The sequence below is a fragment of the Acromyrmex echinatior genome, chromosome 3 (genome assembly GCF_024713525.1).
Source record: "Acromyrmex echinatior isolate Ae372 chromosome 3, ASM2471352v2, whole genome shotgun sequence".
In the NCBI taxonomy this organism is placed as follows: Eukaryota; Metazoa; Arthropoda; class Insecta; order Hymenoptera; family Formicidae; genus Acromyrmex; species Acromyrmex echinatior.
Window position 1 is genome coordinate 14,200,513 of NC_141854.1, and position 14,508 is coordinate 14,215,020.

A 14,508-nucleotide genomic window follows, 5' to 3' on the forward strand; every position below is an offset into this window, starting at 1 on the left:
ATTAATTCTTTTTCTTAAAACATTTTTATTATTATATATTTATACACTGAGAAAAGAAACTGCAATTATCATAGCTGAATTACAATTTATAACCACAATTTATATAATAATGCAGATTTTATAAATATTAAACATATTTTTCTTTCAGTTTAAGTTAATGTTTAGATATCGGTTGAGTATCTTTTATATATATGTTTTAAATGATAAAAAACGCTATGAAAAAACGCTTTGATTATATATGCCGACGTGTAGAAATGTAATTAGCGATAATGGAATGCATTAGCCAAGACTCACATTTACTGTCTTGTTGAGTTCTGTGATTGGCTAATTCCGCCTACGTTAATTGTTCGAAGCAATTATGTAACGGAAGTGTCACGTGTTGTTGACCGTTCTGTAGTTTGTTTTATTTCTATTATATCTAATAGATTGTTAAAAATTATAAATTTTCTATTTGATATTATAATATTTTAAGACTGTATGTGTGAAACGATTATTATTATTTAATAGCGTTAACTCCATTAGCTTTTTCACTTCTTCAATAAGAATATAAATGAGTAGAAGCTAGAACCTCAGAAAGAAAACTTGGTTTAATTTGTAAAGTAATAACTTCTTGTCAAGTTCTATTGTGACGAAACAAGTACGCGATTCATAATTTAAAGAAACATTGTCAAAATTAATCCTATATAACCGAGAGCGAAACTTGATCTCAACTTTACATTTACATTCAAATCAGGAAGCCATCAAGAGTGACACGATTTTATAAGAATTATGAAGTAGTTCAATTAATAGCTTAAGCGTCGAAAGTTTAGAAACTTCCATTAAACTGCCTTAAATAATTAAACTTTATTGCTAAACTTCAATATAGGTCACCGCTCTAAATAGCAGCTGGATGTCACATTAAATCACGCTGTTAAACCAATATCGCATAATAGAAGAACAATATATGATTACTACGTCACACATTATTCTGCGGCTTTGTTTCTTGCCAGCTTAAGATAATGTATCGTGACGTTTCTTCTATGTAACGTCCAGTTCAATTTTCATGGTAAAATCTAAAAGCCATCTTCAATTGTTGTGCTTTTACAATTACTTATACATATATGTATATACAGTTTAATCAATTGTAATTCTCATATGTATGTTTGCTGATGACCTTTACAAATTATAACGCAGTTGTGCTACTAAAACGCGCGTACATAATGCTTTTAATAATATGATGTGGTCAGCGTTGCGCACATTGAGATCAATGTCAATTGTCCATGGCAGTTGAAAAATTCTAACGAAATGAATTCTATCCGCAATGACGTTCCATTGCTATATTGAGTCATTGTAATATTTCAAAACACATATTGTATATATTGTATTGTATGTTCTAAATCATCTTTTCGCAAATAATCATCAAATCAGATTTCGTATGTTTATTTTGGATAAGAAGTAGATGAATATATGTTTGAGTTAGTTTCTCTATTAGAATATTTATCATATCTTTTTTTAAAATTATGTTATAATTAAAAAATATTTATCACACTAAATGGTATGTTAATATAATAATTCTTTTTATCACTTCTTCTTGTTTCGTGTTAAATAAGTCAAATTTTGTGCAGTTAGAATAAAACTCAGAATAGATAAATATGATCAAAGTAATATAAAAGTGTCGTTTATACTCTCATTGCGTCGGCTAATGTAATCTATCTACTATCCTGTCAGCCCTACTACGCAACTATGTATCTACGCATCAGCATAAATTGCAGCTACGGTTGCGATACGCGTTAAGAGGGATTTGAATAATAATACTAATAACGCGACAGTCTCAATTTTTCTCTCTTACCAAAACTTACCCCAATAGAGCAGATTCCTCGGCAGTGGCTGCTGTCGGCATCCTGTTTTTCTCCCTAGAACAAAATGGCGGCGAATAATCACACACGCCCTAGCCCTAGCGGCAAGTCACGCCTCTAATCCCATTACATATAAATATTTTACAACGTAAGAAAACTATTGACAATAAGCAAACAACAATATAGTTATATTTGTAGCAATTTGCAGGAAGTTACTTTGACCAGCATTCTATTTTGGTCGTTAAAACCAGCTTCTCTTTGTTCTACAATGGTATAATTTCCGGTATTTAACACACTACCAATTTGAATGTAAAATTACCATTTAAAATTATCATTTTCTACGGGCAATTAAACCGGGCCGAGTAATTTTATGCTCGAATGCGTATTTGAATAAATAAAAATTTTAAAAGAAGTTGGGTTATAAACTTTAGATTAAAGGATGTCATTTCAATTAAATCAAAATTAATAACCACGATTAATAAATAATACCTATAATATTTTCTCTTAATATAATATTTCAATATTTCACACTGAATTTTTAAAAATATTTCAATATATGTGTTATGCATATCTATATGTTATTGTTTTTTATTTTTATGACATAATATATCTAAGATATAATTATGTATTAAGTAACTAATATTTTGTATCTTTGCATTTAAGTTGTTTATAAAAATATTTTATTGAATATATATAAATGAATATATATAAATTAAATTGTCCAGATAAATAAAATGAATATAAAAAAATATACATAAAAATACATTTTTTAAAATAACAATAATAATATTATACTACAAAATTTTTAAATAACTTAATCGTGTAAGAATTAGACAATTACAATCTAAATATATGATAAGAATACGAAGTTAAAGTTTGAAGACAAAATTCTATTGTAAAGATGATAACACCAATTTATAATTGTTGGATTTTTAAAATTAACTCAAATAATTACAAACTTCCATGGTCATTTGACGACAAGAGAAGCCAGTTCCGCAACATACGCGTTTCCGTCGCGCGCCGCGAAGCGATACGGACGGTCACAACTCGAGCGTTGCAAGGACAAAGGAAGATGGCCACTCGCGTGCATGTAACAGAAAGAGTGATAACAACAGTATAACAATAAACCAAGCGATGATTACAGTGATTGCACTCACGCGTAGATAAAAAGATGCGAGAAGCTGGTGTATGCGTGCGAAGCTCAAAGCGTGAGGGAACTGAATTTCTTCTATAGACGTTACTTACCTTTGGTTTTCTTGTTTTTTACATGAGTTGATTAACTGCACCATTAATGTCCGATCCTGAAGTTTGTCCGTACTTACTAATCTACTAATTTAAAAGTGCAAGAACGAGGTATCGGTTTGTCTGACTTGTTTACATCAAATAAATATACAGGTATATACTTTAAGTAAAATATTTTACAGTGTTTTACAAAATCATTTCTAGTATTTAATTTTTTTTTCTTCGGTTCAACTAAGTTTTTCGCAAATATCTCTAGATTTTTAAGCGTTCTTTACTAGAAAATTTTGAGATGTATGAGATGTGTATTTGAGATGTGCACTGTTTGCATAATCATTGACTATAGAAAAGAAAAATTATATATAATTATAATAGACGTCGCTAAAGCTGCCGGGCAATATATAGCATGCACGCAAAAGTTATAGAAGTCCTTCTATCATATCCCAAATTACACCATAGTTAATTTAGCTTTCAAAGATGTTTAATTTTGACAGATGTGCACTGACAATGAGTACCTTTTAGGCATTATCAAAGCAAAAATCAATGTTAATAATATTAAAGATAGATTGCAAGCGCTAGTATAGCTACATGACATTGATGAATAATATTTTCTGCTTTTTTGTTCAAGAATATTTTTTGCGATTATTTTCCGACGCGGTTGATGCTTTTATTGCTAAAGGCGATTATTTTGTTATAAATTTCTACAGTGCTTTTATAAAAAATTGTTTATTAAAAACAAACATGTTACTTTATTAAATATAACTGCAAGAATATCCAAATATCATAGAGGATGTGTAAACGTATTAAAGAATAAACCTTGAAAAATATATAGGAATAAAAGAATAAAATTATTATAAAGGTACATTTTTGAAATATATATTACTTTTATGTGTGTAAGATTATATGTCTCAAAAGATTACAATTGTGAAAGTAGAAGTAGGAAATCATCTTGAGGTAAAACTGTAGGTCCTATTTCAGAAAGTTAATGTTCTGGAATAATGGAAATAATATGACCTTATTTTTCAAGTGAATAACGATTCGAATAAGCTACATTTTGCACATTTATAGAAGACATATACGTTGAAGTCATCGTAAAATTGTAATTTGATATTATTTTTTATTCATGAAATTTTAAAAATCTTTAAGATGTCTTTATTTTTATTAGAATTGTCGCACTATATATCTTACTTTTTATTGCGTAGAGTATATGTAGTATTTTGTAAAATATTATTACTTTTGTTAAAGCATCCACATGTGTTACTCAATAATTTAATTTATATATATTTTTGATACATCTCTTTTTGTATTTGGAATCTATTATAACAAACATGTTTTCAGCTCGCCTATAGAACCATGCAACCAAAGTTATAAAACTCTACTCTCAATAAAACTACGATCGATCTTATGAAATTTGTTCAATAATAGTTAACAATAAAAGCACTATAACTCATGCTTCGATGTCTTCGACCTCGAAATGCTCGTCGCTCACAAACTCTTTAACGACTTCGCACTAACTGTTAAGTTGCTTATTGCATCAGTTTTGTCTTTGAGCTCAGTATTACAGTGTTTATTGTACATTAGCGTGAACTAGATAAATCTTTTGTACATTGTTTAAAACAGTTTTTAAATATTTATGATGTATTTTTCATAAAATTATAATGTCTTTTCGATAGATATTAGAAATAGATTAGCTATAATACAATATAAAAAAATGTAACTTTTTAATAAAAATTAACATAATAAATTTTACGCAATTCACAATTTATAATAGAACAATATTAAATAAAGAATTACTGATAATTATACTGCAATCTTTTTTTATTTAATGGGAAGTTGCTTATAATATTTGGTATGTTTCTAGTTCTAAGTTTTTATTTTTTATAAATAACATTTAATTTGTTTCATAATATCTAATATAATCCATTAAACGTTATAAATTAATTATTAATTATAGTAAAAATTATATTTTATCAGACTAATTGTAAAGGTTAATGATATAATAAAACAATTCAAGCAAATATGTTAAATTCATAAATTAGTTTTTATTTCACGAAGTGTAGATATATAAAATATTAAAAATTATATCTTTCATTTTTATTTAAAGAATTAGAAGTGCTCAACTTTCTGTTTTAAAAGTACTTGTAAATCATGGAATTATATATATTCCTTATAAAGTTTACATATAGATAAATATGTAAAAACAGCATCAAACACAACCAAGCAACAAGTAGAGTGTTTGGGTTAACGTATAATATATACCATAACCGCAATAAAAATGTCGTAATGAATTATCAATACTTGAAAGAGAGACGAAAAGGTTTAGAGGTCGAGAAACAGTAAAACGATGTATCCGCGACTGTACCTCTATCTGTCGATCCCGTACTCGGAAAATGTCTTTTAAAGCATTACCTTGGGACGATCGAGACACTTTCGCGACGATCCTCGATCAGCGGGTCCTTTTTTCGCATGTCAGTCTTCGGTGAGGTGAAGCTAAACGCCTTCTTCACGGATTCGAGAACACTCTGGCCGGTAGTCTGTGTCTGGTCCACGATGGTCGTGCTTTTGTAAACGTCTTCGCCCAGGTCGCCTAAGGACCTGTACGAAGCGCCAGTACCTGCCGGCATGGCGTAACCTTTTATCCTGCTTCGTTCGTAATACTTTCACTTGACACCTAATAAATCGTCGTGCTGGTTGGGGATGATGATTTTCACCGTCCAGATAGGTGCCCTCTCGGCGAAGACTCGCCTTGAAGGTGTCAAGAGCTGAGGCGTTGCTGCAGCTGCCGCTGATGATGATAGCGTGCCCGAAGCCGATATTACCAATATCGCACGTCAACAAGGCAAACGAACGGCAAAAGAACAAATGAAAGAAAAAACAAAGATAAGGAAATCCTGTGAGAGCGATTGCAGCGCATTTCGAGGCATCGGTGATAGTTTAATCGTAAATTACATTAATTTCCTTAAAAACATTAAAAAAGCAACAACTGTAATCAATTATTTTTTATTTTCATTAATTAAATAGAAGAAACTTTGTCAAATATAAGAGTTAACCAATGTCAGAGTAGTTAATAATTATCTTCAATAAGTAAGAAGTATATATTTGTTTTTTTCTCATTTTCATCAGAACGTCTAAGATGCATTTATTACTCCATAAGAGTTATTGAAAATTTTCTTTATCGGGTTTTATAAAGTCAAGGAACTAGACAAATGTATATATTGAATACTGCTTTGTAATAGAGAAGCAAATTTAATTTCTAATTATATCTCAGGTTTGTGAATGCACATTTTTTTTAAGTCTAATAAGAATTCTACTAATCTTATATGAAATTAATTTACTTGTAGATTTTGTCATGTAAAGTATTTATCTTTTGTTGAAACAGAATAAATAAGAAAAACGAGTATAATACTTTAATAATATTCTAATAATATTCACATTAGAAATTGCAAACAACAGTAAAGTATTTGTTTTCTCTTTTATTGAAACACAGAATAAATTAATTGCAAGCATAATATTTCAATAGTACATTCTAATTAATTGTTGCATTAACAATTGCAAATGACTACGATCAACTTTTATTAACTATTAAAGCAAATAATTATAGAATTTATATTATTCAATATTTTAAAAAAAGTTTTCCAACGTCTTATCGTTTGTATATCGCTATTTTTATTAACGTTTTCAATATAAGCCAATTAAATTTTCCTAGTTACTTTTTTTTCTTTCTCCCTTCTTCTTTTATTTATTTAATAATTTTATATTTTATTAGTTTTCATTTTATACAATTATTTGTTATTCTTATAAAAATATTCTAAACATATTTTACAGTAACTGCATATAAAACACAAGAAAAGAATTAATTACTACAAAAGTATTACTATATAAAAATAAGAAAAGAAAAAAAGAAAGTGTGAGAGAGAGAGAGAGAGAGAGAGAGAGAGAGAGAGAGAGAGAGAGCTAGATTGAATATTGTTTTTAGTACTGCAAATTTGCGAAATATACAAACTATTTTCAGCACGTATTTAATATAGTCTCTGATGTAAACAGTTTTATTGAATTCCAATTTAAATTCGAAATCCGGATTGTGCAAATGTAAAGAAAAGATATAAACGCATTTCTCTTGTTAGTTTGGAGGTCTGGATATAAAACTGTGTTTTATTTATAATATAAATGCACATACAAAAGCTCAAACGTTCCTGTCATTCTCATTAAATAAACGTGCAAGCTGCTGTTGTTTCCGTATTCTATATTTTTGCCAAATCAAACATTTACCAAATCAATGCAGATAATCTACATTGTATTATTACATATGTTTTACTACATATGCAATAATAAACAAATATATGTTTTAACTCATAAATGTGATAGAAATGCAATTTTTTAAAAAGTTTTGATATCCATTAAAACATATTTTTAATACTAGTAGCAGAAGAGGACTAAAAACTAATAAACTTAACTAAAAAAATTTTCTTTGTTTAAAAAAAAACTTTTTTACACAATTGTTACTGTTTAATGATTTAATATTAACAAAATATTTATGAGACCATTCATCAAGTTGTTGAGAAAAATAGATAGTTAAAAAATAATTACGACACAAAAGTTTGATAATATAACTCCTGTTATAGCTGATATTGTTTTAATATTTCGTTATTCTATATTTTTGGACGGTTTGCTAAATCAACTTATGCATATTTAATCTGCATTTTATTATCGCATATTGTAATATATATAAAATAATAAATAAATGTACATATTAATTAATAAATGTGACAGAAATGCAAATTTTTAAAAAAGTGTTAGCATCCATTAAAATTTATTTAAAAAATTATATTAAAATATTGTATTTAAAAAAAGTATTAAAAATTTATATTTTAAACACTAGCTATAGAAGAGGAAAAACTTGTTAGCTTATTTAGAAAAACTTTATTTTTATAAAAAAAATGTTTTTATCCAATTGTTGCTGCTTAATAATTTAACAAAAAAATATTTATGAGACTTCAAGTTATGTTAGTTGAAAAAATAGATAATAATTCTCAATTAAGAAATAAATAGAATACAGGAAATTAATAGTGACTTTTGTTTTTTAATTAAACAAATTAGATTTACGATTTAGATTAAAAATGTTATTGAACCGATGCCTCGTTTTCGCTAAAATGTGAGAAATAAAGTAAGGTGTCGTGGAATGATTATCGACATGCATAAAATTTATCGAGTTTGTCTGTCGAAAGAATCATGCATGGCGACATGCCAATTGTGAAGTATTTATTTATGCATGTTTGTGGAATACTGTTGATAAATAGGAAACGTGCGAACAAGAAACAGTAATCAGTGTCTTCTAATCAACTATCTTTATTAGCAAATCAAGCGTGTGCGACATAATCAATGAATAAAGTAAAAGTCTGCACTATAATTCGGAAAGTTTTTTCCGAATTTCATTAATTGATCTCATTTTGCACGCAAGGCTAGTACGAAATGTGACGTAAATTCGTGACAGATATAGATAATGTATGAAAGAAAGATTCGCGTAATAAACAAATCAGGATGAATTGATTTGCGATTAACGTTACTTCGTCGATCCATCGATCAAAAAAGATACACACTTTCTATATTTTCTCCTAATAATAATATCAATGTTGTCAAGAATAATTGATGAGCATATCCAATTTATTGCACGCGCAGATATCAGATTTTCAAATACAGGTACCGTTTCATGATATGATACACTTGATCAACGAATCATAAATAATTAGTTAAATAATGTTTATATACTTAAAAATTTTGTTGCGTGAGAAATAAGCAAAACTTTCAAATATACTTTGAGCCGTAAATCAGTCGTCAATTAGATTGTAAAAATTGGAACCGTAACTCGTTTCATTAAAAAAAAAAAAATTAACTTGTTCAGACAGTAAAAAGAAATACTATAGCCAGTTTAAAAACATACATGCTATTTTTCCTGTCAATTAAGATTTCCGTCGGTCAAGAAAATTTATTTCAAAATGTGACGAGATTATATGTTATGATCGTTATTACTGAGCGCCAAGAATGACAACTGTGTATTAAAATAAAACACACGAAGAACCTTCGAGAATAAAAAAATGATAATTTTATAACATTACAAGAGAAGTTATTATATTTAAGGAAAATTATATATTAGATAATTAATTGTTAAAATAAAGAATTTATTTAAATTTAAAAAATAATATTTAATTGCATTAATGATTATTCGAATTGAAACTGGTCATATTGATTTCAAATCTCTATATAACGTTAACTAAAATAATTCGTGAGAGATATAAAAGAAAGAGAAAAGGTAAAAGGTGAATACTATAAATAATCCGCGAGAAATATGAAAGATAGGTAAGGGGGAGGATCTTCTATTTTAAGTATCCCACTCCAAGGCAAACGCATGTCATTTTGAAGCCAATCGTTTCAAATATCGATGATGCTAAGTGCAACTGGATCAGATGCTACGGGTTTGGCTTGCTTATGTCTTAGCGCTTTACATTGGCAAACAGGAAATCGATCTGGCCAGAACTTTTCCGAGCAAAATGTGTATGCATATCGGGTGATCATGCGGTGATCACCAATTCGCAGATAGACTTCTGCGCGCGTGTTGTAAGCGAGTCCCCGGAGAGTCGCGTATTGATTTTTCGCATGGATACTCGCGTGTAACGTCGGGGTTAACCCCGTTTCTCGACATCTAATTTTTCGTCTGAAGCTAGCCGTCTTGACGTCCACTGAATCGTGCGACTGATTTACGACATTAAGGTTTTTAATAGTTGAATTACGGCTGACATTAGAGAGCATATCAATTTATTTTCAGAATAATCAAATGTAGATTTAAATCATTTTCAAGTGTATCATTGATCCACAATTAATGACTGATCTAGTGATTAAGGGTTGCAGTTGTCAAGATTATGTATTATTATCAATCGTTTGAAATATTGTAAGACGTCATTATATTAATACCAGCTATGAACAGAAAATCTTATTATATTTAGAAACATATGTTACGTAGCGATGATATCAATGTGAGTTATTTTTTATATAATTATAATAAAATGTTATATATAATATAATTATTATATATATAATATAATTGAGTATCATGTGTATGTATATATATATATATATATATATAATATATATATATATATAATATATATATATATATATATAATCATATATAATAGTTTAATTTATATACGTATATATATATATATAATAAGTATATATAAAAATTTTGACACATCTGATATTAACTTTATCTAACAATTCTGCCTAACAAATTAACAGATTTCGAAAATTGTTGCAATACTTAAATAAATTACATGAAACATTTATTTTTGGGTATAAATTTTTTGTTCATATTTTAGTCTCTTAGGGTGAACTTGTTAAATTTTTTGTTCTGAAAGCTTATATTAATTGATAAAATAATAATTGAATCACTGATCTAACTCTCTTTTTTTGTTTTCTTCATTGATTATATTTCAATGAATAATGTAAAGTAAAGCTTTATAGCACATAATAGCATAAATTCTCAGCAAAAATTTCTGCATGTATTGTTATGCTCCACTTTAGTATAACGTTTTCGAAATTAATATCGCGTTATATTATATAATCATAGCTGGTTTTAACACATAGCTCTGAAAATAAAGATTACAGTCTCGATGTGACGAGAAATCTTATCGCCACTGACAGTTTACTCTAGTATTCCGAGACTATTTTTTCCGTTGTGCGACGCACGTAACATTGATCCTACATTGATGCTTCGAATATCGTAGAAGCAGCTGCAAGCAGTTACATCTGCGATTAGGATGCAGGTAAGAGAATCGTTGGAAGCTGGTAGGAACTGAAACGCGATGGTTTTTCTCTGCTTCTCTTTTAAAGAAGAAGGAAAAGTTTTTCTGAAAGTTTTCCTTAATAAAAGTTATTTGAGTCTTTTCAAAAAATTAACGTAAAATTATTAATTTCTTTTTAATTATTGACTTAATAAAATATTAGGTGTTGGAATTAATTCGTAGCGTTTTTAATGAAAATGTTATTTATTTCACATGAGCATTAAAAAATACATTAATGAAAGTACTTCCCATCACTTGTAAAACGCTACGAATTAATTCCAACACCTAATAGAATTTTATTAAAATAGAATATTGTGAGACATAAATTATTTAAATAATTAAAAGTTATTGGTTAATTTGTTATAGTTATTAAGTGTAACATTTAATAACTGAGAATAATTGTTCTGTGAAAATTATCGTTATGTAAGTATATTCTATACAGACATTCAGTTCATTCTAAGGAAATCTAGGAGGAGATGTCTGCGTATTTTCGTTCATATATTTCTTCCAAGTCTAGTGTGTGTTAAAATAATTTTTATTAAATGTTTAAATATTTAAAATGCAAGGAGAGAAAGTCAGTAAAAAATAGTGTAACAGGATCAATTTCTATAAGTTACAGTACGGTAAGCGAGCAGGTATGTTTAATCGAGAGTTAACTGTCACTGGCTATTTTATTTTTGCAACGTCTTTCCTGGGAACGATCGATTGTCCAGTCTAACCCCATTTCTCGCCCCAATGAAACCGATTCGTCTAGAAGGCGACGCTACAGCGAGATCTTTTGCGCGATGTCGTACACGCGCGATCGATCTAGCGCGCCAGGTTCGACCTTCGCAGCGTCGCATGACACAACGTCACCGACCGCGGTTCACCGCTGCAACCTCCGTTGACGACGATGATGACGATGTCCGCGTGCAAACGCGAGATACGCGATGCGCGCGCGTGCAAGCAATAACTAACACCAACACAATTTTCACGAACGCGCACATCGAACATACTCCATTCGAATCATACGGACGTAGTACTGATCGATAGGTCGAAGCGGTCGAGAAATTCCCGAAGGGATGGCAGACAAAGGGCAAGAGGGTGTAGACAGGTGAAGAGGACAGCTGATCTGGGACTCACCTCTTCCTGCGTGAGTTCCGCTGCGGGGTACGCGTACTGAAGAAGAGTTGCAGCTTTCGCGCGGTCTTTAAACGTTTACTATGAAAACCCTAATGGGTTCGTTTGCTTCTCGATCGTAAAATCACCTTGTTTTAAAGGAAACGCGCGTAATTAGAAGCAATCGCGCCCTATATGGATTTGATAACCGATCGCCTACTCGATATACGTCTTTCGATGTGACGTTACGAGATGTGCAAAGACGGAGCACCGTGACGAGACTGTCGTTAAAGATTACACGGTGTTTCTAACGACGTTGTACGATTACTAAATGCCTGAGTACACGGCTCCTTCAGCTACAGACTGGTCAATGGGAATGCGCGTTGCTCCATGCGCGGTAAACTCCGGATCGAACCGGTTATGGACAGACTGCCGACATCTGGTCATGGAAAGGCATACTTAGCCTGTCACTCGTATTCAGAATTCCCTTTGCGCATGCGGAGATTTGAAGAATGACCTTGAAGCTCAGCCGGTTGATTATCAGACGAACTTCGTGAGACTTCCCCGAAGAAGGGAAGAGCGATCAGTCCTTCTATCGACACAGCAGAAAACCATAATATCTAACGTTGGCATGAACAATGTCAGTACATGTTTACCAGGAGATGGAATTTACACATATGGAATTTACATAATATTTCTGTAATGCTCTTGCTGAACATTAAAATGAATCTTCAAAGGGGTAACTAATCGCGTTTTTGCAAAGGATCGTACGCAAGTGATGATTTACAAGATTTATTTTCTGTTCCTGCACGAGGATTGCACTAGACTGAACCGAACTGAACTGAACTAGTGTAATCCACAACTGACAAGTATAAGCGTACACAATGCTCTACTGCAAGGTAAAAATGACGACTCATATTGCTTACATGAGAAAATTTGATTTGTGTGATGAAAATGAAACTATTAAAGCAATTCCATCATTAAGAATATTTTTAATCGAAGATAATGATAGTATAAAATATTTTGTATAAGTTTACAATCATTTATATATTTTTATCGTTTTATTACTTGTAAACTTTCGCACTATTTGTACAAGACACTGTTTTTTTGTAGCTGAACTAGCATACACTAGTTCTTGCACTGTTTGCACTGATTCCACATCTAGTGCAGCCAGTTCAATGAACTCGTGCACGTTGCACTGGAACAAAAAATAGCTAACGCCATTTTGAAAACAGAAAAAGCTTTAGTGTATACTTTTTGAGCTAGTGCAATCAGTGCAGGAACAGAAAACAAACCTAATTAATTCAGTATTTAAATATTTATATATATGTATATAAGTTAATGAAATTATATACACATATATATATATATATAACATTAATTATATATTATATAAATTCATATAATTAGATGATTTTCACCCACAATCTTGTATCAGATATTTTGCACTGATTTGCTAAAAGATTGAAGACTCTATAAATTAATAAAGAATAGAAAATTAATATAGAAAATAAGACATGACTATAAACATTATCATTATATATATATATATATATATATATATATATACACACATACATGTATATAATAATACATGTTTATATTATGTGTCATACTTTCTATATTTTTTGTTAATTAAATTCTTAAGATTTTTTAAAGCAAATATTGGTACAAGACATTTCCAGTTTGCTGCAAGATTTTTTCAGTTGAAGATTGTTTAATTATACAAATTTATACATTTTTTAAATATGTTAACAAATCACATTTAGGAAAATTGGAATAAGTTTTAATCTAATAAAAAATAAAAAAATAATAGATATAGCATATACTTTTCTACGGAGATATTTTCGTATTAATATACACATACACAGATTAATTTGATATTTGTAATACTATGCATTTCTAGATATACTATATGTATTTCTAGAAATTCCAATAATTCTTAATCAATCAATTATGTACTGTCGCTTATCTTCTTCTGAATTTTTTGGCTCTGACTGGCTCTCGTTCTTCAATTATTCCGCAAGAACCGAAGAGCTAGTCTAAGCGACTGTCTCTCGTAATCGAGCCGAGCTGAGTAGCAGAAGAATGGAACAACGAATCGGAAGTACTCTCGAGGGGATTTAAGAGACGCTACGTTTTATGGAATTCACTCGGAGGCGAGCGAGAAAGATTAAATGCGAGGCGGAGAAAGCTATGATGAGATCTCTACGGATGGAATCGGTGCTCCAGAATTGCGGAACGTGCGTTGGGAAGAGCGGGGATTTAAAATCGCGAATCTCTCTATTATTTCCGTCTCTCTTGATGACACCGCGGAATAAATGAGAAAGTCTTCTACGTCCATCTTAGTGGCTAGATAATCCACCATTTTGGATTATTATGGTGAGTCCGTCTTATTTATACTCGGTTAAAAGAATTTTAAAAGTCAATCAGTAGAGTAGACCGAGATCGGTATTACAATTTTTGGATAATGATTTTTAGAAAAAATGTAAAATGAA

General features: G+C 30.1%; 1 protein-coding gene across 7 annotated transcripts in view; it reads right to left on the reverse strand.

The window, feature by feature from the left end:
- The window catches only part of LOC105144060 (misexpression suppressor of KSR 2), a 37,042-nt gene extending 24,623 nt beyond the window's left edge, over positions 1–12,419 (reverse strand). Inside the window, exons 1-3 of one of the 7 annotated variants that reach the window (XM_011052728.2) lie at positions 12,035–12,419; positions 5,484–5,859; positions 1,839–1,892 (exon numbers count right to left, since the gene is read on the reverse strand). In XM_011052728.2, the coding sequence (XP_011051030.2) occupies positions 1,839–1,892; positions 5,484–5,698 (269 nt within the window). In that variant the 5' untranslated portion in view covers positions 5,699–5,859; positions 12,035–12,419. Of the gene's footprint in view, positions 1–1,828; positions 1,893–2,794; positions 2,814–5,483; positions 5,860–12,034 lie in introns of those variants that run through there. The other 6 variants (XM_087404617.1, XM_087404618.1, XM_087404620.1 and 3 more) reach the window with 6 other exon arrangements.
- Between the last annotated feature and the right edge of the window lie 2,089 nt (positions 12,420–14,508).